Source organism: Myxocyprinus asiaticus, chromosome 2 (assembly GCF_019703515.2).
Source record: "Myxocyprinus asiaticus isolate MX2 ecotype Aquarium Trade chromosome 2, UBuf_Myxa_2, whole genome shotgun sequence".
NCBI classification, from domain to species: domain Eukaryota; kingdom Metazoa; phylum Chordata; class Actinopteri; order Cypriniformes; family Catostomidae; genus Myxocyprinus; species Myxocyprinus asiaticus.
The window spans coordinates 46,421,078-46,448,174 of record NC_059345.1 but is presented as its reverse complement, the minus strand read 5'-3'; the positions used below and the strand labels follow the sequence as shown (position 1 = coordinate 46,448,174).

The 27,097-nt window shown below is 38.8% G+C and overlaps 1 protein-coding gene across 1 annotated transcript; it reads left to right on the top strand.

Moving 5' to 3' along the window:
- Positions 1–803: 803 nt before the first annotated feature.
- On the top strand, positions 804–27,097 carry LOC127410017 (V-set and transmembrane domain-containing protein 2B-like). The gene is made up of 5 exons (XM_051645002.1): positions 804–1,502; positions 1,931–2,118; positions 2,862–2,891; positions 3,548–3,944; positions 26,934–27,097. The coding sequence occupies exons 1-5, from the start codon at positions 1,430–1,432 to the stop codon at positions 27,020–27,022; spliced, it is 777 nt and encodes a 258-aa protein (XP_051500962.1). The 5' UTR covers positions 804–1,429; the 3' UTR covers positions 27,023–27,097.

Below are 27,097 nucleotides of genomic sequence, written 5' to 3'. Positions count from 1 at the left end.
TACTGTAGTAAAACCATGGTTAATTTTTGTAAGGTAGGGTTAGGGGTAGGGGTTGGTGTAGGGTGTCTGTGGGTCTCCAAATTAACACAATACAAATGCTGCAGTGATGCCACTATACTCTATATTAGTATTTAAACAGGTGTGTAAAAATCTAACGCTATTTGCACTTAGTGCAAAGAAGATGCTTTTTGTTGCTTTTTACACAGTGAAAATAGCATCTATTGCTATTTGCACTTAGTGTAAATAGCATATACCGCTATAGCCTCTGCCATTTATTAAATCAGAGCTAAAAAAAATAAATAAATAAATAAATAAAAATACAAATAAAAAAAGTAACTGCAATGTTATTTGATGAAAAATAATTTAACCCTGACTGCGATATGACAATGTATAAGGCAAAAGTGTGCAGATTTGTGATTTGATGGTACTAATACCAGAAGCAGAGGCTGAGGTTACACGGGTTTATGTGGGGGAGAGAGAGATAAACTGAGTGTAGGCTATTCCAAATATGAGGTATTGGCTTTTTTTTTTTTTTTTTTTTTTTTTTTTTTTTATGAAAATGAAATAGGCTACTTGGTGTGACGGCGGCTACTTTAATGGCTGCTTGTTGATCTCCTAGAGTAAACCGCATGCATCACTGAAGCGCTGTTTACTTTCTAGCCTGTCATTTGCTGTGGACGTCGGTTGGTACGATTTTCCTCTTATTGGTCGAGCCGTATGCTGAATCTGATTTGAGAGACAGTGACGGTAGTTTTCTTCCAAACCCGTCAGTCTGTCAGTGGTCTCGCGTGGGTTTGGCGCATCCACACTGTTCACGCGCTCACACACATTGCAGACGGTATCGGTGGCGAGAGCTGGAACTATCCACTTATGCCTCTTCTTCTTTTATGTGCTTTAACTGCTTCTTAAAAACGTCGAGGGAATCTCTTGACCTCCGCCGTTGGGTTTTTTGTTTTGTTTTGCGGGCATAGTCACAGGATTGTTTTGTGATGGGTGGTGGAAACGAATCACGGATTTTTTCTCTTTTTATGGAGACACCAAAGTGAGCAGATTTCCTACTGCTGAAAAAAGCAAGTTTTGTCTTGACAAGAAGCAAATGGTGGAATAGAGGATTCTTTAGGGGCGAAGGATACTCACTCCTGAGAATAACCGAAATCGTGCAAAACACACAGTTTTCCAACCAGAAAAGGGGGTTCTCGAGCACAAAATTGGATTTTACATTTTGGCTGACTGACGCAGCATCGTTTTGGAGTATCTTATTTCGGAGATGTGCAACATTTTACTGTACATTACAGGGGGAAGTAACTATATATTCTAATGCAAAATTGGACCAGACGAAGTTATGGAGATGCCAATGAAATAAAACCCATATCTCCAGGCCAAATGACCGCTTCCGCTCGTTCTCCAATCTGACTACCTTATTTATGACATGGAAAAACGAGGACCCCACAGCGTCCTTTATTATTTGATTCTGAATGCACCTTTGCTATTCTGTGTAAATGGTGAGTAAACTTGAGCAGCCTTCGGTGTCAGAGATTTCCAGTCTTTATTTAGTCTAATGAGAGAACGCAGATTGCTAAGTGATATTTTTGGTAATGTGAAATTATTGCATTAGCTACAGTTGACTAAATTTAAGCGAATATGTATGTGTCATGGGTGTTTATCATGCCATATCGTTGCTGACTGAACATGCCATTAAATGCATATGCATACGTTTTTGTTTCTGTACGTGTGGAGAACAGAACACACTTACACCCGAACATTCAGATTCAGTTTATACCAAAGCACTTAAAATGCTTCACAAAACTCTTCCCTTGATAACAAAAGCAAAAGCTGCGTGTGTCAAATCTTAGATACTGGCCTATTTGGTGTCTCTATTCAAGGGGCTTCTTTTAACCAAACTATCTTGTTGATGTGTTTCCTTTATAAGCCGCATTTACTGAAGTGCCCAAAGATGTGAGTGTCAGTGAGGGTGAGGACATCGAGATGCCGTGCGCTTTTCGAGCTGTCGGAGTCTCGCCGTTCTCTCTGGAGATTCAATGGTGGTACCTCAAGGAAGCAGCCCCTAAAGAGCTCTCACACGAACTGCAAATTAGCGCTCCGGTCAACAGAGCCAAGGTAAAGGCGCTTTCTTTTTAATCTCAGAGCCGCCTGACAACAGGCGGTTCCCTTTAAAGTTCCTTTTCGGAGAACTGCGGCGAGAGTTGCACCAGGAGTGATGTTTGACGGCCGCAGTGGGATGTGACAGGGCTTCATGTGTTCACATTTCCAGTTACGTCTCTCTCTTCTTCGATGGATCCCTTGTGATGAGTGATCCCAATTAGGCGTAGCCTACCAAAGAAACCAATTAATAATTTACGTATTTGAATTGAGTTGTGTCTGTGGGTGGGCATCCATGAGAAATATATGAATGCCACGCTCAATTATAAAGGGCACAACTTTTAATGTTTAACTCTAAAATGGATATCAGTTTTGGAATGAGGCCTACTGACTTATCTGGGGTAACTAACCAATTATTATTATTATTATTATTATTATTATTATTATTATTAATAAATAACATATTCACGTGCCTCTCATTGCTCATTAATGAGCTTATAGTTTTTTTTTTGTGTTGACGTATGAAACACTATATCTCATCTATTGTGCTAGTAGCCCAATATGAATTCTTTATATGAAAGATACTTGAACAATACATTATGAAAGGGAAACGTATCTGATATACGCAAATTCTGCTGTTCATGGTGCTGAACCGCCAATGACCTCTTTCATTATTAACGCCGTTTTTCAGTTATCAATAAACGTTATTTTATTTAATCGTTTTTTGTCGCTTATTTATGTTATGATGTCCTCTGTTACAGGTTGCCCACAGGGACGCTACGAAAATAAGCGTAAGTATTCCAATCATTTTTTATTTATTTATTTGTTGACAGTAACATATCATGCAATTATTAGTGTTAGCATAAATATATGGCACATTGGTATGAAGAAATAAAGGAAAATAAAGTATTCTGACCCATGGGGACCCTAAAATATATGGAAGAGACAAAAGGCCTATCGTTTTAACGACAGGAACGGAACTGTCACAATCCTTCACAAAAATGCTCCAAGTGATTGCACACTTATAAATAAATAGACAAAATGTCGTAGAGTACATTTGTGTTGTGTTCTTTCGGTGACGCAAATACAGATTTTTATTTTATTTTATTATATATATATATATATATATATATATAAGGTCATCAAAATAATGACTCTTGAATATCCTACATTCTTTTAATTGACTGACAGGTGACATTTATTTCCGTGACAGTTTTCCGTATAGCCCAATTGTCATGCTGAGACATTCATTTTTTTATTTATTTTTTTAGCACCAGCTCATACATATTTATGCAATTGTCAGATGAAACAATATGACAGAATCTCTTGATTTCGTTACATAAAACACGTTATGTAGTCATATCTCTCTCTCTCTCTCTCTCTCTCTCTCTCTCTCTCTCTCTCTCTCTCTCTCTCTCTCTCTCTCTCTCTATCTCTTCACGAGCAGACGGTGAGAGTCCAGGGCAATGCCATTTCCCACAAGCTAAGCCTATCGGGTGTGCGGAAGGAGGACGAGGGAGTGTACGAGTGTCGGGTTTTGGACTTGTACTCTGACGAGTCTCAGGAATACAAGGTGCAGGCCACTCTGCGCGTGACTCCGCACGAGGGGATGCTGGCCGAGGAGGCCGTGTCTCACATCCAGAATCGGTGGCCACTGAGGAACAGCAACACGGCGACGGGTGAACGGGCCACCTCTGAGCCGGGTCAGGGAAAAAACCGCGTGCCTCCGCATGTCGGAATTGGACCCGCTCCCGCCTCAACGACTAAAACTGCCTCTGCAGTCAAGTCTTCAGCTTCGCCTCAGCCGGGCAATTCATCCATCCTGAGACAACAGCACGGATCCGGTAAGTGAAAGTGCAACAGCGACACCGAGTGGTCAAGAGAGGAATATTGATAACGGCGCTTTATGCAATTAACTCGTCATGCAAAGGCCGTGGGTTTTCAATTGTTTATATTCAGCACATGTGTACAGTGTCGCTGTATGAAGTAATCTAGTCAACCAATACACCATTCAAAAAAGTCTCACACTTCTAATACACAAAGTTTTGTAGGGCTTTGAATAATTTGAATCAACGAAGTTTATTTTTGGTGTACCTTTAATGGAATGCATAGTGGGAGTTTGCACTAAAGAATGTGGCTCATACAGATATTGAAATGCAAAATGATGAATTATGCTCATCAATCAATCAGTGTTTGTGGTGTAGGACTTTCAATATTGCTGTTATTATCAGCATGATTCAGTACATTTTGTTTTTGACATTCCTCCTCAGAGAGCTGTCTATTTCTGCAGCATGTTTGGAAAAATTGTGCATGTGGAGAGGCATCACTCTTACAAACAGGCACACACAGACGAATCAATGACGCACATCTTAGAATAATCACATTTTATAGTCGCTGCTGGAAGTTTTAATTTGTCCCCTTGCCATATCAAACCAATGTCTGCTAACCCAGTAGGCAGTCTGGGAGAAAATTGTGCTTGTGTGTGTGTGCACGTGTGCGTGTGTGTGTGTGTGTGTGTGTGTGTGTGTGTGTGCGTGACTGTGTGTGATTTACTATATGTGTGTTTATGTATCAGTCTATGTTCCGAGAGAGAGAGAGAGAGAGAGAGATTAGTAATGCAAGGTTGACAACACCATGTCTGTCTGAAGCAGGAAGTGTCACTATCATTTGCCCTGTCTCAGGGCAGTCTCAACACTTTTTGTTTCTTTATGACCATGGTGCAGTCACAGTGAAAGTGAGGTTATCTAGACCAGGGTTTCTCAACCACTAGGTCACAACCCAAAAGTAAAAGATCTTTTCTGTCATGAGTACAAATTAGCTTTTTTCACATGAATCGGAAACTGTGTCACCGCAGGGTAAAGGTACTTCTGCTACGGCTTTGCGGCTATTACTTTAATATACCTTTGCCTCGAATAATATATTATATACACAATGTGCATTAACATTGCCATCCCAGTAACAGAGCAGCAGAGAGCAATATGGAACTGTGCAATAAACAATGCATTTTATACTGATTATAACAATATTAATGTGTGCAAAGTGGAGTAAGCTCTACATTGGATATTACAGTTTAGATTTACATAATAAGAACATTAGCTACATACATTTCTCACAAAAAAAAATAAAAAAAAATAAAGACAGCTTTATCTCACGAAAGGGATATTTTTCTGAACGTTTCACAGCCATGGTTCCAATCTTTTATTTATAGGACAATAATATTACTATGAAAAAATAAAAAATATATATATATATATATATATATCTTATTAAAAAATGTTTAACCATGTGCTATGTAAAAGACAGATGTACAGTATATCTGAGTTGGTTTGGCTTCATGGTGTGAAATACACAGAGTTTAATAAATATTATACCGAAAGTCAAACATGAACTTTACCACACTCAGTTTTATAATGATGTCAGGAGCATGTGAATGAGATGAAATATCAGATAGAGAGATGACAGAAGTGTCTCTGTTTATAAAAGTGTCCATGGTGTGAGCGAACAGACATGATTTTCCCTGCCTTCTCATTCTGGAGCTGCACAGGTGTGTGAGAGAGCGGAGCTGGCTGCCGATGATTTGCTCCGCACACGTGCTCAGTGTTGGGCAAGCTACTCAAAAAATGTAGCAAGCTAAGCTACAAACTACTCAACAGAAAAATTAGTTAAGGTAAGCTAAAAGCTTCACTTCAGAGAAAGTAGCAAGTTACACTACAAGCTACATGCCAAAAGTAGCTTGCTACATTTAAGTTACTTCATATTTTTTTCAGCTGCAGATGCACAGAGCATACCGTCATTGACAAAGCATCTAAAAGACTTATTCACATGATGTTTAACAAAGCCTTGGTACAGTATATTACAATTTAGTGCAATACAGTATACAAGTATACAGTATGGTGCACGTTAAAAAAACATGTACATTCATATTTAGACATGCAACTTATGCAAACCCATGTTATTAACATTTAAAGTCATTATTTTTACATATTATTTTTCATATTTATAATAATACCTCTACAAACACGTTCAATATGAAAAATCACTATTTTTACATTTTATTTTTCAAATTTAGACTACTACCTCTACAAACCCATACCCATTTAAACATAATTTCATTTGCACATTTCTTTATAAAAACTCTGCGTACATACAGTATACTATTATTCTATACAATACAGAAATACAGCAGCTAGACTTACAGGATATATCATCAGGGGCCAAATTTCTTGTGTGTGTGTGTGTGTGTGTGTGTGTGTGTGAGAGAGATAGAGAGAGAGAGAGAGAGAGAGAGAGAGAGAGAGAGAGAGAGAGAGAGAGAGAGCACATCTGGGTAATAACAATGCGATTTCTGATGGTATCAGATGGTAATACCATGGTAATTTGATATACAATTACCATACTCATATACTATTGTATTTACATGGTGCTTCAAGATAATAAAAAAAAAATACCATGGTACTTCGCTATATGATTACCATATTCATATGGCCTACCATTGTATTAACATAGTGCGTCCAGGTAATAATACGTGTCCAATAAACATGTTAATGCCATGGTACTTTTTATGTGTTTTCATGTAGGCTAATACGTGTTTTGATACTCTTTTGGTTGGAAAATGTAACACATGTTTCAAGCTGAAACATGTGTTGAACTTCATGAAGACTTTCTTCATCACTGGCAAATGATAGGAAGCATTTGCAGGTTTCGTTTTCATTGATTGTAAGAACACTGCAACCAGCGTTATCTTTATTTTCCATGTTATAAAATACTCTGTGAGCTTATTGGCAAGTGAGAGTGCATGCCAAATGATTCAGCAGCATGCGCGCAAGCCTTCTGAGACATTCAGATTGAATCGTGAACCGATTCAGACCGCTTTCCTATCACGTGTGACCAATTTATTTTAAAGAACCGACTCAGATGAGCGATTCATTTGTGATCGGACATTTTTAGTTTTGATTCAGAATTGGTGATAGTAAACATCGGGTACAAGGCATGATGTAGCATTTGTAAATGCTATGCCGCTACCTTGTCAAAAATACAGTTTCGCTACTGAAAAGCTGGTTGATTTAAAAACTAGCGAAGCTACCACCTCTACTTTACTCAGAAATATAGTTAAGCTAATAGCTTCGCTATTTGTAGCAAATATTCCTTTTGGAATCGTACACATCACATTGCCAGAGAGCACGAGGATGTGCTGTGCGAACATGGAAGTGCAGCAAAAGGTGAGCTAGTAGGCTACACTACTATTCAGTAATAAATTAATAGATAAGTAATGTATCTTGTTGTTTTGCCATCATGTCAGTGCAGCTGCCAGCTAGATGGAGGCCCGGTTCTGCAGGGTTGCGAACGTTAGAGTACCCTCAATTGAATACGTAAGCTTAATAATACTGTATATTGGCAAAGCATTTTTCCTTGAATCCCGGCAAACACACACAAAAAATCCCCGCATCAAAACCAGTAAACATGTATGATCTTGCAGATCAGTGTGTCCTAATTTGCAGGCGGAGCATTCTGCTTTCATGCCTCCATTGTACAATTGAGCAATTGATTAGTAAAGATTTCCGCTCTCGCATAAAGAATTTCATATCGGAATTATCTCACTTAATCGACCGCCTGTTGCTTTCGATTTCTGCTTTGGGATAAAGTGGCACATAACTGATGGTCAGTTTCCCAAAGCCAAATCCACACCTTAACAATAAGTGAAACATAAAAAAACTGACTCTAGATTAGTGGTTGCAGATAACATCTTCCGACATCGCTTGCTGCATTCATGTGCAGAGAAACAAAATCTATAAATGATTGTACATTAGAAAAAAAAAAAAAAATTCTTAAGCGAAGGCAGTGTAATTTGTGAATTAAATAATTTTTATTTGTTTTGGGATCATTAAACATGATTTCATCTAATATATATATTGGACAAAATCTCACTTTATGCAGGACAAATATTTTTTATTTGTTAAAAACATGGTTAAACCCTGTTGAAAATATAAAGAGCGCATGCACAAGACATGATTGTTTGATGCATAAAATGTCCAGATTCACTTTATGCTGCTTTAAAAATATCAAGGAAAAACAAAGGGGGCACATGGTATCTACTAATTTAAAAATTATTATATAAATAACCACAGTCCTTTAGATTGCATATGATTTGTACATATAAAATTGTAGGGAAAATTAATAAAGCAACAACATTGAAAAAGAGAAAAACATTCACTGCTTTTCTGGATAACTTAATACACCCTTTAAAACTGAACACAAAATTAGGATGAGAAATTACTCATTTTAATTTACAGACCCAAAGTCTGATAGCATTAAATCAGAAACATATTAATGTATCAAATCTACAGTATAATCATTCCGTGGAGACAACTAAAAAACACTTATGATTTCACTTTTACCTGCAATATTTTTCCTGCTACCAGTCCATGTTTTCATTATTGCCATAACGACTCGAACAAACTTTAAAGTTGAAAAGATTGAAAAGGTTTTCTGTGTTGGTTGTATCATTCGGGTCCAGTTTAAACTGAAAAGCGCACATTTGCGCTTATGCGAGTTTCCGTGCCAACACACATATGTTTTATCACTTGTAGAGGCATGTTTGATGACTTGTTTAAAGTAAATAAAGGTCATTTAGAACTGACATTTTTTAAGGCATTATTTGAAGATGTTCAGTGACATATGTGCTAACAGAGAAATATTTGACTGATTACAAATGATAAGGAAGGTCTGGTTGACCCGATTATCTAACAGCAGTTGTAAACCAGTTCAAAATAAACAGTGAGAATGTATATACTAAAAAAAACAACAGCAATACAATCACATAATTTCAGATGTGTACGTTACTAAGCATTTGATAATTTAATAAATGTTGGCCTATAGTCTATATTTCACCTACAGGGGCACCTCAGCCCATGTGGGCAAAGGGACAGTTGCTTGGGCCACTGTAGCTACCCCCTGTGTATGTGCTTAGAACCAAGAAATGTAATGTCAGAGCGGGATTTGAGCGAACGCTTTTTTTTTTTTTTTTTTTTTACCGGTGAGCGGTACTTGAACTGAGCGTCTGCTTGGGCCGTGAACGGTTAAGTGGAGCGCACAGGTATGGAGCGGGTTATTGAGCGGAGTGTCACACTGCTCCGCTTACATGCTCTGGTGTGCAGAAGCGCGGTCTGTCAATAAAGAATACGCACTCTCATTCTCACCTGAGAGTCACTCATCAGCGCGAATCTATTTAACCCATTTGAATAGCTTAACGGAGATATTTGCTTGTCATGAAAACAGTCCTAACAGGAAAAAATAATAGTTTATCCTGCAATAATGGTGTTGAGATGCCTTCCCGCAAATGCTAATTAGTGATATGCGTTACTTCACCGCAAAACACTAAAGAGGGTGATCAAACCTTTATTATTTCGCACTGGAGCAGTCTTTTGTTTTGGAACTTAGTATCTCAGGCGACTGTAATGTTGAACACTCATGGAGTATGTCTTTGACAGTGACAACAGAACTGATCATATTTAGTTTCTTTACTGCAATGAATGTGGGAGAAATTGGCTCTTTGAAAAATTTAAACAAAACCATGATAGAATTGAACTGTTACATCCCTAATTTATAGTCTTTCATATAGGCTTGTATGATAATATATTATATTATGTTATAAAATTAAGAATTCTTAATATAAAAAAATGTTTACTATAAAAATGTTATATGTATACGTATATATATTCTCAGTCTCTCTCTCTACATAGTGTGTTTGATGTTTGAAAATGTTTGTGTATTTATGAAATTACTCAGGCTACAAATATTGGGCTTTAGATATTAGGCCACTATATTATAAGCATATAAACATAACCATGGGTCATGGATGACTGGCATTAAAAAAAAGTAGGTCGCAGTGAGCAAAAGGTTGAGAAATACTTATCTAGACATCACCTTATCTTCTTAACTCTAGCCACGGGATCAGGGCCTCTATTTATGTGGGCTTCGGTGGGGATTTAAATGCTTGGGTATGTTTCTGACTCCTGCAGACAATGGGAGATGATTATGTCAAGTCTTTAGCTGAGACATATGAGTTTGTTTTTGGCTGGGATGCATTACCCTGCAGGTGACTTCTTAACCCTGTGGTCTGTAGACATAAATGCCTCTGAATTCAGAGGCATTTTAAAATAATTGGTGTGTTACTAGGCAGTGATTTTCTGTTGTTTGTAAGTCTCATGAGAGATTGCTGTCAAGAGTTGTGTTCTGTTCTGAAAAGTAACTGATACTTCTCTTTACCACGGATGCATACAATTAATCAAAAATACAGTCAAAATATTAGTAATGATGCACATTATTTTTACTGTTTGAAATTTTTTTAATTTTAAAAAATTCATTTTTACCTATGATGGCAAAGCCCCATTTTCAGCAGTCAATACTCCAGTCTACTAAGAAAACACTGTATCACGTAATCTTTAAGAAAGCATTCTAATGTGCTAATTTGGTACTCAAGAAACCCTTCTTATAATTAGAACAGCTGAAAACGCTTGTTCTACATAATGAAGTATGGATGTCACAATACAGTTGCTTAGGTATTGAGTGCAAGTCAAATATTGTTTTTAAAAATGACAAATTTATCTAAATACTCTCATGCTATTGTTCTTTTGAGAGAAGAAGGCTATTCCCTTGCACTACTGTCTTGATAGAAAAAAGCTAATTGGATCTGACCAGCACATAGAGAGAAGTGGATAGCACAGATGCATAACAAAATGACAAGTAGATCAGAGACTCTAGTTTGAGAAACAGACTTTACTGTCATTTTTGATCCATTTAAAGCATCCTTGGTGAATAAAATTATAATTTTCTTTCAAAAACATACACATTTTATGGTGATTCCAAATTATTAAACGGCAGTGTATAAAATCTAGAAAATGTAGTTGTTTTTTTTTTTTTTATTTAAACTTTACATTGGCATTAATTAATGAAACAATAAATATTTAGTCTACAATGTTTTTCCAGATGCTACAAGAATAATCAGCAGAGTAAATGGTCAAACTTCCACATCACGTAGACCCTTTACAGATCAAATCAATTAACACCCAATGTACCTTTCTTGCGATCACCCCAATGTACAGTATTTCAACCCTATTTGTTTCACGTTTACAAGTTTTTCTTTAGATCCCCCTACTTTTATATTATGATTTTATTTTCTCTAGAAATATAGTTTGAGCAATATGCAAATGTTTGCCACAAATACATCATGCAGAACAATCATTTACTAATTATTAATTTAGGTAATAGACATTTACAGCATGTAGGATATTTGTCTGGGAAGTTGTGATTTTACAGTTTTCAAAGGCATTCCAACAAGAAAAATAATTTGGCTCTATTTCAAAATCAGTTTAGACTTTTAATCAGGCTACAACAATTTTACATGTGTGAACGAAATAAACATCTCAAGTCTCAAGTGTTTATTTGACATACATTTACTAAAGAGATTTTTAGTACATCCATTTTTTTCTGAAAGAAAAGATAATGCAGGAAGTTGCTTTTGATGTCCTATACAAAACTGACATGTGCCATTTTTGTAATACCACACATAGTTTCGAACTATGAATGTGTGTGTGTGTGTATACTTCTGTTTGTGTGTGTGTGTGTGTGTGTGTGTGGGGGGGGGGGGGGGGGGGGAGTGACTGTATGTGCACCAACATGCTCAGCCAGCCCTATCTTTAGTGCAGCAAGACATGGAGGCAGCCATTTGGCGAGCATGTCGGACATTAAGAGGGCCAGTGCACTGATCCTCCATGGTATTTCATTCCAGGTTTCTCTCTCTTTCTGTCTTTCTCTCACTACTGCTGCCCCATGCTATATTTTACCTACTTTATAATCATTAATTAACTATATTTTTGTATAAATGTTCAGTAGCTAATTAGCAGTTTCATTTACTGTGGCTGGGAAATGCAAGCTCTGTTTTTATCTTTGGTCAATAAACTGCTAGTTTCTCCCTGATTTGGCACATTGTAGATTCAGTATTCTTAATTGTGTATCATTATATTAAAAAAATAAACTGCAATACATTGTTATTGCTTGTTGCTGTACAGTTTGAATTGCAATTAATTACTGTACATACAGTAGTAGCGTTCTACAGTGGTAGTGTGGTAATACTGTATAGGCTGATACTTTTAAACTGTTCATTGATAATTACATAAATGGCATTATTTTTGTACCCGTTAGTTTATAGTCATTATGAAACAAAACTACATGTATGTGGGCTCATGCAGCATTTAATATGACAGAGAGCCCCCATATTACAATAATGAATGTTGAGAGGGGTGTTTATACTTGTCTCTGACAGGGTTAGTAAGATTCATTCATATTAACCAGACAGGCAGTGCACTGCAATCTATGTAGTCTATGCAATCTAGAAGGTTAAAGAGTCATCTGCCACATTTGAAGAATTGCACCTTTCAGTTCTGACAACAGTATCAGCGCTTGAGAAGAGAAAGAAAATACACCCCTCCCTGCTCTCTCTCTCTCTCTCTCTCTCTCTCTCTCTCTCTCTCTCACTCTCTCTCTCTCACACACACACACACGCACACACACACACACACACACACACTTCTTCTTTTGGAAAAACATGCATCCGTCACTTTTCCACAATTTCATCTCATTGAGTGGCAGAAACAAATGGAGTTAATTAACAGAGGTTCAGGAGGAGCATGTTCATTTTAATCTGACAAATCACAGCCCACGAGCAGGAGTATATAAGCTGCTGCTTACCTGCTTCCTGTGACAACTCTCCTGATATGAGAGTCTTTCCGGCATTCGGCCCCGCCCATTTCCCACGAACAGATCCAGGCAGACGGATCATCAGATGCAACTTCCCTGCAAAGCATTCGGCTCCACCAGAACAGCTCTTCCATCCAAACAGTCTCGTTATTCAACAGAAGATGCCACAGAAGCTCTTTGTTTTTTAACAGTATTGACGGCTACCATGTTGTGTTATATATATATATATATATATATATATATATATATATATATATATATATAAAACATTTTAAATTTTTATTTTTTTATCCTGTCTGTCTTTCTATGCTCCATTCGATGAAGCAGTTTATAGCGCGAAGTTGCTGCCGCAAACTGGCTGCTCCTGCACTTTAAAAAATGTGAAACGGCTCTCTACGACTTCTCATATGTTCTCTTATCTAAACTTTCCACCCGGAAAGCAGTGCCAGCTGCCTCTGCGAAAGGGCGCCGTTCTGGCTTCATGCCATTAGAATTCAATTTTATTTGAAAGCGAAAGAAACAAAGATTAACTATTTAATCCAACCACCATTTCAACCCCCAGTATTTTTAATCAGGTTCTGCTGCACAGGTGATGACTGTCAGCCTCATTACCACGCCATGGCTTGTTTAGGGGCCGTGCTTTATTCAGCGATTGTTCCTCATCTTCTAACATGAATATCACGATTGTTTCTCCCTCCAAAGTGCCCTTCGGAGCACATTCTGAACTCAGGGGCATCATGCAACACTGAACTCCCTTCAATCGACTGATAATCTAATGACAAATTATTTTCAAACCAATGCAGACATTTTAACGCAAGCTCGCTGCCGCGCAGCACTGGCTCTGACCATTCCACAGCACACTGCAGCTATACACGGACTCTGTCCGAACAACACGAGCCGAATTCGGCTCCGCAAGAAGCGGATCATGCGCGCGTTCCAACTCATTCATAATCATTCTGCAAAGTGTCTAGCTTCCTCTCAGCATTACTGACATATATTGACATATATTGTACAGCAGGGGGCAGTCATAATCCTAAGGAGCGAATGACCACATGTGTATCCTTCAGTAATGATTGCAAGTCCATTTCTCCTGCATATCTGCATTCAGTACAGAGCCAAAGCTCTTATTTCTCCAATTATTTTATGCTGTTTTTCACATTGTTTATTAAGATGTACTGTATTTCCCAGCACATATCTCCTGCATTTCTGTATGCAGTGCAGAGCTGCAACTCAGTGCATTCCTAGATAATTCACACCTATTGCTGTGCGATACATTTCCTATGCAAGAAGTATACTGTACTATAGGTGTCAGTTATACTCCTAAAGAGTGAATGGCCTAAATTGAATCCTTCAATGATGATTGCAAGTCCATGCATATCTGTATTCAGTACAGAGCCAAAGCTCTTATTTCTCAGATCATTTTATGCTATTTTTTCACATTGTTTATGAAGATGTACTGTATTCCCTAGCACATTTTTTCTAAAGTTTCACCTAAACATGATTATTTTGTCTTTTCTACAGCAACGCCTGAAATTGTGCCTTCCGCAGGGTCTCACCAATATTACTTCCAGCAGGTCTCTGCGAGAGCCCATTTAAATTCCTGTCACTGGATTGTACGCAGGTTTACCTCTCACTTTCTCTATCTAGGTGTTTTTTTCAAGACTTCACCATTACCTACTGAGGAGTCAAAGATGGCAACCATTTTTACTTAAGAAAGCACAACTGCGATGCTTCCGCCTTAAGCACAAAACATCCAGAAACCCCCACGACACCACAAAGCAGCGCAAACATGCTGTACAGGTTCCGCAACTGCGGTGCCCTTCGACCATGCGACAAATTCCCACCACACCGCAAGCAGCGCAAATGTGCTGTACAGGTGCCGCAACTGCGGTGTCCTTCGGACCATGCGACAAACTCCCACCACACCACAAAGCAGTGCAAACATGCCGCAACTGCGGTGTCCTTCGGACCATGCGACAAACTTCCACCACACCGCAAAGCAGTGCAAATGTGTTTTTCTGGTGCCGCAACTGCGGAACTTTTCAGGCCCTGCCACTAAATCTCCCACAACATTGCAATCATGTTTCCTGTTTCCTCTTATGTTTCCTCTTATTAGGACTCGAGGGGCACAGCTCACAGCTATTCAGCAAGTTTCTCTACTCTGCGCCACCCACCATTCGAATGCAGTGTGGGCCCTCCCATTCGAACGCTATGCAGGCTTTCCCATCGAATTGCAGTGTGGGCTCTCCCGTTCGAATGCAGTGTGAACCTCAGCGCATTGGTCGCAGGTTCTCCCATTCGAATCGCAATGTGGGTCCTCCCGTTCGACTGCAATGCAGGCTCTCCCGTTCAAACCACGGGGTGGGCTCTCCCATTCGAATGCAGTGTGAGATTTCACGTCATTCATTCCGTGGGCTCTCCCATCCGAAACGCAGTATAAGCTCTCCTGTTCGAGTGTAGAGGTGGTGCAGTAATCTTAAGAGCCTTTTAGCTTTTCCCGTTAACCGTGGCATTGGCATTTCCTTTGCTCATGGTCGAAATGAGCCCGACACACAATAAGGTGTGCCTGTATGTATAAACTATGTGTTCCCTATTTGATACTGCAGCCACAGTGTCCCACCAGATAATGTGCTGCAGCGCCCGCCCACACTCGATACTGCTGCAGCATTGCCCGCCTACTCTCAATTATGCCACAGCATCACCCCTTTCGCATTTTGATACTGCCGCAGCAGTGCCCTGCCATGACAAACGTAATAAAGTTGTATTCTTAACTAACCTTTCGCTTCCCTCAAAGCTGCATATAAATGTAATTGACACGTTTTCCATAACTAACCTTCTGCTTCCCTTACAGACGTATATAAAGGTACATATTCTTAACTAATATTTGCTCCCCTTATAGGTAAGTACAAACTAACCTTTGCTTCCCTTACAGGTGTTGATGATTGTAATGAAGTCTTTTGTGCCCTACTTAATACCGCAGCAACGGTGCCCCGCAATGACAAATGTAATAAAGTTGTATTCTTAACTACATTTTTGCTTTCCTCAAAGCTGCATATGAACGTAATTGACACGTTGTCCATAAATAACCTTTTCTTTCCCTTACAGACGTATATAAAGGTAATCAATTTACGTATTCCTAACTAACCATTTGCTCCACTACAGGTAAGTAAAAACTAACCTTTGCTTCCATTACAGGTGTTAATAAATCTAATGAAGTCTTTTGTGCCCTACTCAATATCACAGCAACAGTGCCCCACCCATGCCAATTGTGAGTACACAGTTGTTAATATTTTCTCCACAGGCACTTTCAATGTCTAAGTACCATACTTTTATAGAAATGCATCTACAGCAATGGAAACAAAGCAGCGCTCCCACAGGAGCTCCTTCACTATGCCCCCAAATACTCAATCCACTGCTGCCGCAGTGCTTTAAACCGCTTCCGCAGAAGGCCCACTTTACTCTACTGCCGCAGCAGCTTTTTTACCATGCTTCCACCGAAGCCTTTTTTTCTTCGCTTCTCAGCTGCTGCAGCTAGCATTACAGGAGATAGCAGTCACCACCTCCTCTTCTCAAAGCACCATATTTCCCTATGTATGGGTAGTCTGTTGAGTGAGGCTACCCCCGCAAACAAGTCCCATTCCTCTCGTTCTCATTTTCCTCGTTTGATTGCTTGCTGGGCTTACCCGTTCGAATGCCGTGAGTGCTCTCTCTCTATGGAGCAGTCTCCCGTTCGAATCGCAGTGTGAGCCCTCCCTTTCAAACACAACGCGAGCCAACTAGTGCTCACTTTCCCCGTTCGACTGCTTGCTAGGCTTACCTGTTCGAATGCCGTGAGTGCTCTCTCTCTATGGAGCAATCTCCCATTCGAATTGCAGTGTGAGCCCTCCCTTTCAAACACAACATGAGCCAACTCTCGTTCTCATTCTTCCCGTTCGACTGCTTGCTGGGCTTACCCGTTCGAATGCCGTGAGTGCTCTCTATCTATAGAGCAGTCTCCCGTTCGAATCGCAGTGTGAGCCCACCCTTTCGAACACAACACGAGCCAACTCTCGTTCTCATTCTTCCCGTTCGACTGCTTGCTGGGCTTACCCGTTCGAATGCCGTGAGCGCTCTCTATCTATAGAGCAGTCTCCCGTTCGAATCGCAGTGTGAGCCCTCCCTTTCGAACACAGCACGACCAAATAGTGCTCACTTTCCCTGTTTGACTGCTTGCTGGGCTTACCCGTTTGAATGCCGTGAGTGCTCTCTCTTTATAGAGCAGTCTCCCGTTTGAATCGCAGTGAGCCCTCCCTTTCGAACACAGTGCGAGCCAACTCTCATTCTCACCTTACATTTACATTTTTACATTTATTCATTTGGTAGACGCTTTTATCCAAAGCGACTTACAAAAAAAGAAAACATAAGCGAATCATGTATGACAGTGGTATGAAAAGTGCCATATTACAAAGTTTCACTAGCATCAGAATAGTATTCAAAACAGAATAAAGTGCAACAGGAATTATTTTATTTTTTTAATGACTGGTTAATTGCTCATGGAAAAGATGTGTTTTTAGTCATTTTTTGAAGAAAGAGAGTGAGTCAGCTTCACGGATGGAGTTGGGAAGGTCGTTCCACCAACGTGGTATGATGAAGCTGAAAGTCCGGGAAAGTGTTTTGGTGCCTCTTTGTGTTGGTATAACAAGGCGACGTTCCTTAGTCGACCGCAGGCTTCTAGTGGGCACATAGCTCCGCATAAATGATTTTAGGTATGCTGGAGCAGACCCAGTGACTGTTCAGTATGCCAGCATCAGAGCCTTGAATTTGATACGTGCATCAACCGGCAGCCAGTGGAGATTGACTAGGAGTGGTGTAACGTGCTCTCTTTGGTTCATTAAAGACCAGACGTGCTGCTGCATTCTGGATCATTTGCAGGGGTCTAACAGCACATGCAGGGAGGCCTGCAATGAGAGCGTTACAGTAGTCCAGTCTAGTTATGATAAGTGACTGGACAAGCAGTTGTGTGGTATGTTCAGAGAGGAAGGGTCTTATCTTCCTGATATTGTAGAGTGTAAATCTACATGATCTTGCGGTCTTTGAGATGTGGTCTGTGAAATTTAGTCTGTTGTCGATGGTTACCCCTAGATTTCTGACCGATTTGGAAGGCGTTACTGTAGTTGCACCCAGCTGCACGGAGATGTTGTGTTCAACAGCAGGGTTGGCTGGAAAGACAAGGAGTTCAGTCTTGGCTGGGTTGAGTTGCAGGTGGTGTTCCTTCATCCAGGCTGAGATGTCTGCCAGGCAGGCAGAAATTCGAGCAGTCACTGTGGTGTCGTTGGGCTGGAAAGACAAGTAGAGTTGCATGTCATTAGCGTAGCAGTGGTAAGAGAAACCATGTGCCTGAATGAAGGGTCCCAGTGATGTTGTGTATATAGAGAAGAGAAGTGGCCCAAGCACTGATCCCTGAGGTACCACAGTAAGTAGCTGATGTGGCTTGGATACCTCACCTCTCCAGGCTACCTTGAAGGACCTACCTGAGAGATAGGAGTTAAACCAGTCAAGCACAGTTCCTGTGGTGCCCAGTGAGGATAGGGTAGAAAGTAAGATCTGATGGTTGACTGTGTCAAAGGCTGCATAAAGTTCCAGCAGAATCAGGACAGATCAGTGACAGACAGCAGGGCAGTCTCGGTGGAGTGTCCACTTTTGAAGCCTGACTGATTGTCATCCAGCAGCTTGTTCTGTGAGAGATAGGCAGAGATTTGATTGAAAACTGCCCTTTCAAGTGTTTTTGCCATGAATGGTATGAGAGAGACTGGTCTGTAGTGTTCTATTTGTGTGGGGTTAAGTGTGGGTTTTTTCAGCAGCGGGGTTACTCGAGCCTGCTTAAATGTAGTGGGAAAAGTGCCTGTAAGTAGAGATGTGTTAATTATGTGTGTGAGTTCAGGTAGGATGGACGGAGAAATGGCCTGGAGAAGGTGAGAAGGAATGGGGTCAAGGGAACAGGTGGTGAGGTGGTTGGAGAGAAGGAGTTTAGAGACCTCAGTGTCAGTCAGAGGAGAGAACATAGAGACAGAAGAGTTGCATACAGGAGACAGGTATTTGACAGGGTGTGGTGCTGAGAATGTATTGCTGATGGTTGTAAAAACCTCTCTCTCTTAAAACAGTCTCCCATTTGAATCGCAGTGTGAGCCCTCCCTTTCGAACGCAGCACGAGCCAACTCTCATTTTCACCTTCCCTGTTCGCATACCGTGAGCCCACCCCCTTCTATGACGAGTGGTGGTCTCTCGTTCGAATCGCAGCATAGCCCTGTCGACCAGCAATCGTACCAGAACGCACCTTCAAACAAATGCTTAAAGCACTCCCTCTGTACACATTTTTTTGGGGGAAAACAATTCAGAAGCATCCACCAAGCCAATTTACCAAATAGTATTGTTGCTGGCTAGCTGTCCTAAATACTTCCTGCCAGAGTCATGGTACTGTTCTTTCATCTTAATGCCTTTTTGGGGGTAATCAGGACTCGAGTCGAGTCTCGAGCTCCGAGCCCTCCAGTATATGGACAGCAGGCCAAATATGTTTACTGCTTCAACGCAAGATTACATTAACATACGAACTACTGAAATGGAGTTAATTAACAGAGGAGTTAACCCTTCGGGAGGAGCATGTTAATTTTAATCTGACAAATCACAGCCCATGAGCAGGAGTATATACCTTAAAAAAATTAAAATAAAAAATAAAATACAAATATATATATATATATATATATGTATGTATGTATGTATACATGCATGTAAGGAACACATCCTTTCAGATTGCTCCTAATTCTCTCAGCAGAGCATTAAGCATAAAATAATTGTCGCTTTGTAGACATGACCCATAATTAAATGCCTTTGGTGGTAATGCTCACTGGTATAAAAGATTGTCTCAGCATACTGTTTGTTTAATTAATTCAGAAGCTCATTTCATATTAATGTCATTCCTTCCTGATTGTATAATTAAGCTCTTTGGGGTTGCCCTAGGTTTAATTTAAGCTTAAAATTATTTTACAATAATTACAATTACTAATTCGACAAGTAAATTATATGATTTACCCATACATTCGTCTTTTTTGGTCAGGGTAGTCAGGAAATTGAGAGAGAGGGAAAGAGAGAGGATGTTTGGAAGGAATGCTGAGTATCCCAAACTTGGCAGGTGATGATTTGGAGCAATTTGAAGAGCGCTGCAGAGAGATTGAGAAAGAGCAAAGAAAGCCAGGGAAGAGAAAGAGACAGATCAGAGGCACAAGAAAACGCTTGCATAATGTCTATTGTCCAACCACAGTGCACCATGCCACATGCCACCCCAGGTCACCTTGTACTCTTGATAAGTGTATATCTCTCCAGCTGCACAGCTGTTTTAATCTAGTCTTGTCTGTGTGCGTGCGTATTAGTGTTATCAAAATTCCTCTTTCCTCTACCTCTAGGCTATGTTCAGACTGTCAGTTCAAATCCGATTCATATGTTCATATGTGGTTTGAAATACTATTCAAATCACATTTCTGGAAATCCGTTTCAGTCTGATTGCTCTGATCATATCTCAGGTCGGGGGGTTATGGTGTGTTGATTGCATGCTTAACATTTGAGCCTCTTCCAGATGCAGGCCCCCCACTGCAAACATACATTCACTAGATGTGTTTGTGCATTGTCACTGTGGGAAGCACTTCACCACTCTCGCATGAGTGTTAATTGTTTCATCTCTGCTTCGCTCATACTGGGATACTACACTTAGTTGTGTACATGCTGACTGCACCAGGGAAATCAAGGGGAGCTTTGTCTCAATCTAGCATTTGTTTGGCAACATGATTTACAGAAACAGCACCAGAGAGAGAGAGAGAGAGAGAGAGAGAGAGAGAGAGATGGGGTTAAGCCTGAACATAAAGCATTGAATGTAATACACAGCAGAGAGAGTGTTTAGAGCATGAAAAATAGATAAATTATAGCTGCTTTAGATGAGTGTAGAAGCAGGTTTCAGAAGAAGTGAAAGAATAAATGGAAATACCATAAGAAAGTAAGAAAGCTGGCAAACAAAATCCATAATCCATAATTACTTTTTTGTTCATTTAACATTATTATTTTTTTATTAAGATTAAGTATATTAAGTTTTCAAGGTTAATGCTCTATCGAGTTTTAAATCAACAAAACCTAACTTAAACCTAAACCTAACCATTAATGTCTTAAAAAGCAAATGAATGATGAAAAACAGATACAGATTTGAAGATTAATGCTCTATCGAGTTTTAAATCAACAATGCCTGCCATCCTACTCTAAACCTTAAACCCTAAATCTAACAAATAGTGTCATAAAAAGCAAATGTGAGATGAAGCCCAAAATTTCTGAAGCAACCACATCTTTTTGTGGTGCTTCTATGACATTTTTGACTCAAACATCGACTCTTTGAGTAAATAAATAAAGGTAGATGCTACTTACACCAGTGTAAGTAGTGGCACATATTATTTGCACCCCTACCCTGGAAAAAATAGTGGTAGATACTATTTGCACCCCTAATTAAATACTAATAGTATAGTGGCATCACTGCAGCATATTTATTGTGTTTATTTAGAGTCCCACAGACACACTACACCAACCCCTAACTCTAACCCTATCCTTCCTTTACAAATATTAACCAAAATTTAACTAAAGTAACTGTAGTATCACCATAGCATTTTGTAGTAAAACCATAGTAACCACAAAATTAAACATGGTTACTATATAAACACCATACTAATGTAGTAGCGCCATTGTTAATTGCATCAAATATATGTTTTAAAAAATTATGTAATATAGCAAATATTTACATTGCAGATACAAAATGCAGATGTTATTACCAATATCAGTATTCAGAACATCAGAGACAAAATTGGACTGAACTTAATCCCAGCACACTTAGATCTGGATGGTTTGCCATCATTAAGATGACCATGTACACTGCATTGCATCAGGAGTATTTAATGGAGAATGTCAGGTAATTTGTGCATGATCCGAGGACTGGACTGAGAGTGAACATTGCAGTGAGCCAATAAACTAGAGCAAGCTTGAGGTGCAGTCAGGGAAATTCTGCTTTCAAGGTGGCAAGACCTGCGGCAGTAAGCTTTATGTAGCATATAATAAAAAATCTGAGAGAAAATGGAAAATAGGAATGAATGACTTAAAAATGAATGTGAGAGACTAAACATACAGTATACTGTGTGCAGGAAGTCTGCTGAGAATTAAATTATTTAAAGAAATAGTTCACCCAAAGTTACAATTCTGTCAGCCTTTACTCATTCCCATGTCATTTTAAATATTTATTCCATGGAACACAAAAATTAGGTGTTTGTTAGTCAGCATTCACTTTCATTACATCTGTTTTTCCATTCATTGAAAGTGAATTGTGACTGAGGTTAACATTATGTCTAAAATATTCAGTTGTGTTTCACAGAAGAAAGAAAGCAATACAAATTTGGAATGACATATAGGTGAGTATATGGTGAGAGAGTTTTCAATTTTGAATAAATTATCCCTTAAACTTCAATTCAGTAGAACTTGCTCTTTTTGGACCAGTGTGAATTATCAGACTGACAACATGGTTTTATCAGGGCTGATTTACCTTTCCCAGTATTACATATCTAGCAACGCAAAAGTATGAGAACCATAATCCCTAAAAAGGTTAAAGAATTTTATTAAGGGTCATTGACCCTGATAACTGGGGTGTGTTTATTAAATATGTTATTAAGTGAACAGACAGATTATTATCCTTTTACAGGGGGTTAAATGAGGAAGAGGAGGAGATTATTGATGACATGTGAGTAATGAGCTGGACTCAGAAGCCGACAGTAATTATTTCCACAGCAGTCAGGGTCATGACTTTGCCATTTTAGCTGATTTGCACATCTGTTCCTATATTCACTTACCCTTGTTTAGTCTAATCTTCTGTGTATCTATCATGTTTCGCTGTAAGAGATTTTGATTGTGTGCAGCGCTACAATTACAGGTCAATTATTGGAGAATTCTGTGAATCAACTATCGTGAATACAGGGAGGAATGCAGTGGATCTTTTCAGTGAAATTGCTATACTGTATGTAGACTAGTGAAATGGTAGGGTTGACATGTAACAATGGATTCTAACACTGGTGCCATTTGCATCGCATTAACATATCTCAGTGATTCATACAGAAATAGTAAAAATAATAGAGGAAAACCTGAGATTGATATAAAGACTTTCAGTGTGTAAAATCAACATTAAGTGCTGCTATAATGTTTGACTTCGCAGAAAGAGCATGAAATTGAACCATACTATTTTTCCAATACTCTCCTGTACCAACCCAACCAACCATGCAGGAGGAAAACACCATCCTCTTGTCCCTGCAAGAATAATGATAAAAAAGAGAGAGGATGATAAAAAAGAAAGCAAACTGAAACTAATGAAGGTGCATTTGTGGATCCTTAAAGTGATAGTTCATTAAAAAATGAAAATTTTGGCATTATTTACTTGCCCAACTGTAACTCCAAACCCGTAAGACTTTCTTTCAACCTTGGAACACAAAAGGTGAATTTTTATTAAGTCTTCACTGGGTTTATTTGCCAGAATGACATGGAATAGTGACTGGTCTGTCAAACTCCAAAAGGACAAATAAAAACCATAAAACCATAGTAATAGTGATTGATACGACTCATGCACTATATAATTTCTTAGAGTCTTCCAAAGTGATACGATAACTTTGTGTGATAAACAGAATTCAATTTAAGTCATTATTCACTTTAAAATCAAATCATTAATAAAGTAAAATCAAATATGGCAGCAATATTAATAACATCAAATCAAATTGGTTCTCATCGCATCTTGTGACCAAATGTGCGCAATGACATCATGTGACAATTGTTGATGATATTAACGTAGTCACCATATTCTATATTACATTTTGTCATCACACAAAGTGATCATATTGTTTCAGAAGGCTTGGAATATAGTGCATTTGTCATATAGATTACTTGTACTGTGGTATTATGGTGTAGTTGTTTTTGGTTTTTTTGTCCCTTTTTGAGCTTGACAGACCAGAGTCACCATTCAGTGTCATTATGGCAAATACATTTTCTTTTTTGTTTTAAATCACCTTTTGTGTTCCATGGAAAAAAAGAGGTTTTGAGAGACATTAGGGTGAGTAAATTACAGAATTTTCACTTTTGGGCTGAGCTATTCATGTAACATATTGACACACTTCAGAGGCCCATTGTAAGACATGCTCCTTGAGCTTGTGTGATGCTGTGCTGGTGCGCTGTGCCGTGTAGTGCCTGTCACGGGGCACCCTGGAATGCCATACTAATCCATTTGGGGATGATAGCAGAGTAAATTGCTGTGAGATGGCCACGGGAAAATCCAAACTGTGGAAAATAGATGGCCATTTTACACTCTAAAATTCAGGATCACTCCAACCCAGTTAGGCAATGACTCATTAATAGCGTGTTCTTGTTTTTGTGCACTCCAGTTGCAAAGGCTGTTCCAAAAGCTAGGTATCGTATTTTCTGGAATATAAGTCACGTTTTGTTATTTTTATTTTTTCATTCCGAAAGGTACTGTGACTTACTGTGATAGTCCAAAGCGACTTATTTATATAATATATGTAATTGATGTTGGACGGTCAAGCACACCAAAATAAAAATGCTTACAAAAAGATGAAAATATCAGTCATATTTACGGTAGTAGAATTTTTAAGTAGCCTATTCAGAGTATTTTGCCTATACCAAGTATGTTATGCAACCAGTTTAAATATCCTGTCCACAATAACATTATTGTGCTAACAAACTGGATTACCAGTACTCTAAGACCGCTGTCACACGCAGCTCCTCATGTCCCCACAAAATGATGTTTCATCACACCACTAGTAAAAACATTCAGTAAGTAACCGTTAGTGCATAGGGTTATAATTGATAATAGGGTTGCAAATTTCAGAAATATCCTTGATCGACAGTCATTAATGTTAACCTGTTGAAGCTCATGTTCTTAATGAATAAATTATTTTTTTAGAAACTTCTATGCTTAATGAACTCAGAATCCCATGCTGCATTGCAATGTAAACAATATAGTGGTGCTCATAGTCGGCAATTGCATTCGCGATCACATATTATTAATCATAATCAATCATTATAAACATCTAAAAATCACATTATATGTTTGATGATATATAATCTGTCCTCCAATGCATCTGCTGTGAAGTGTAAGGTGAGATTTTATATTTTTTATTTTATTACAGCACACATTAAAGTACTTAAGCTGGGGGATCCTTCTATACAGGAAAAATTAATGTGCGAAACTTAAACAGATGATCCCGATTAAAATGAGATGATCCCAGGTACAACGTGATACAATGCATAGATCCTGAGGTGACATGCTGAGTTGCTAAAGGGAAGTTGACTCCTGGGTCCTAATGTCTGCCACATACACTGTCAAGCTATCAGTGCGACTTATCTGTGTGACTTCTTTTTTTTTTTTTTTTTATTTATAATTTTTTTTTTACCAGGTGCAAAGTTTATTCAGGTGCGACTTTATTTCTGGAAAATAGGGGAACTTAAATATCCTTCCTCCTAAAATAGGTACCCTGTTTTAGCCAAATTCGAGAGAAGCGTTGTATGTATTCTCTATGGAGAAGGCACTCCCAGAATGCACTGTTATGATCACAGAGAAAAAAAAAAAGATCTAAGATGGTGGTTGAAGTGAGAGAAATGTTGCAGTACTGAAAAGTATCAATTAAAAATAGTTTAAAATAATAGAAAATTTCACCAAATTGTGTGTATGCTATGTATATGTATACTCATTCAAGTACCACATAGATTATCTTATCACCTATACTGAAATCAATTGCAAGTCAAACCTCCTGTGTGCTTCATGTGAGGAGCAATATTTGTGTGTACATAATATCCACTTATTATCCACTTATGGTCAGGTTCCAAATCAGATAGGATGCTGTCATAGAAGATAGCAGTAGGTTTTGGAACAGAACCCAAGTGTGTTGGCAAATATGTGGTCTGAATCTATCCGTCTGGCATGTTTATTTATGTAAGTACTGTATGTTCATGTGATGATTATCACAATCTGTTTCTGTTTTCTGATGTGCCTTTGTTGGCTAAAACTCAAAAGGCCTGTGGGCAACTGTTCTGCTGTCAGTCATGGAGAGGAAATGTCATGTAAGTCCCACACAAGAGCAGTTAGCTCCCATAAAGGCCCTAGGGTTCCTCAGTGCCCTATTGTTCACCACCTCCAGCAGTGCATTTCGCTCTCATAAAGTTAAGGTGAAAATGTGGAGTAACTGAGATCCCTGTTTTGTGTAATCTGCAATGGAAAAAAAAATAGGTGATATAAGATCAAAATTGCTGAGCAGATCTGAAGGACTTTAATGATATGCACTATGGCCCAGATGCTGAATCAGGCATTGATGCAATAAATAACCACAAGGTAAAAGCAATGAAATTAGATGATTTTTTTGATTCTGTACACTTATGAAACGTGTTTTTCCAAGGATAAATAATCCTTGGGGGTTTAAAAAATTACTGGATATGTAATTATTAGTATGATTGGCCATTTATAACAGTACACTATAGGCTTCTTTGCATGGCTGATTTAAGCCTGCTTGTGACTGCACAAAATTCTGTGTAAAGATGCTATACCACACAAAAGCCAGACTAAAGTATGCCTTCTCTGACCCACATCAGCCCAGCATCAAAGGCAGTTCTGATGCTGCTTTGATGCTGCATTTTATTTACATGGAACCAAAGCAGCCTTGAACTTTGCTGTTGTCATGATAGAGCATATATTTAATATTATAGTTTCTTATCTACAAGTAGAACGTCATATTTTCAATCATTTTCATATTTCTATATTACTAATTGTATATGTAAAACTGCTCCTAACATTAATTATGCAATGCATGTATGCCACCTCTGATCAGCATTAAATAGTCTGTTTAAATACACCTACTATAAATGCCACTTCAGATGCAGCTTCTGTGCCGCCTTTATAGTGTAATGATGGCTTTTGATGTAACAAACATCTCTCTCTCTCTCTCTCTCTCTCTCTCTTTCAATCACATATGCAGGTTCCAGAAAAATGGCAACAACTGAGCCACTACTTTACATCACTCTGCTGATCCTGCATAAGATCCTCACCTTCCTGTTTGCCTACTAAGAGACCACAGCCAAACAACTTGCAATGATTTCACTTTATATACCAAATGACAAAGGAAAAATATGACTATGTGTG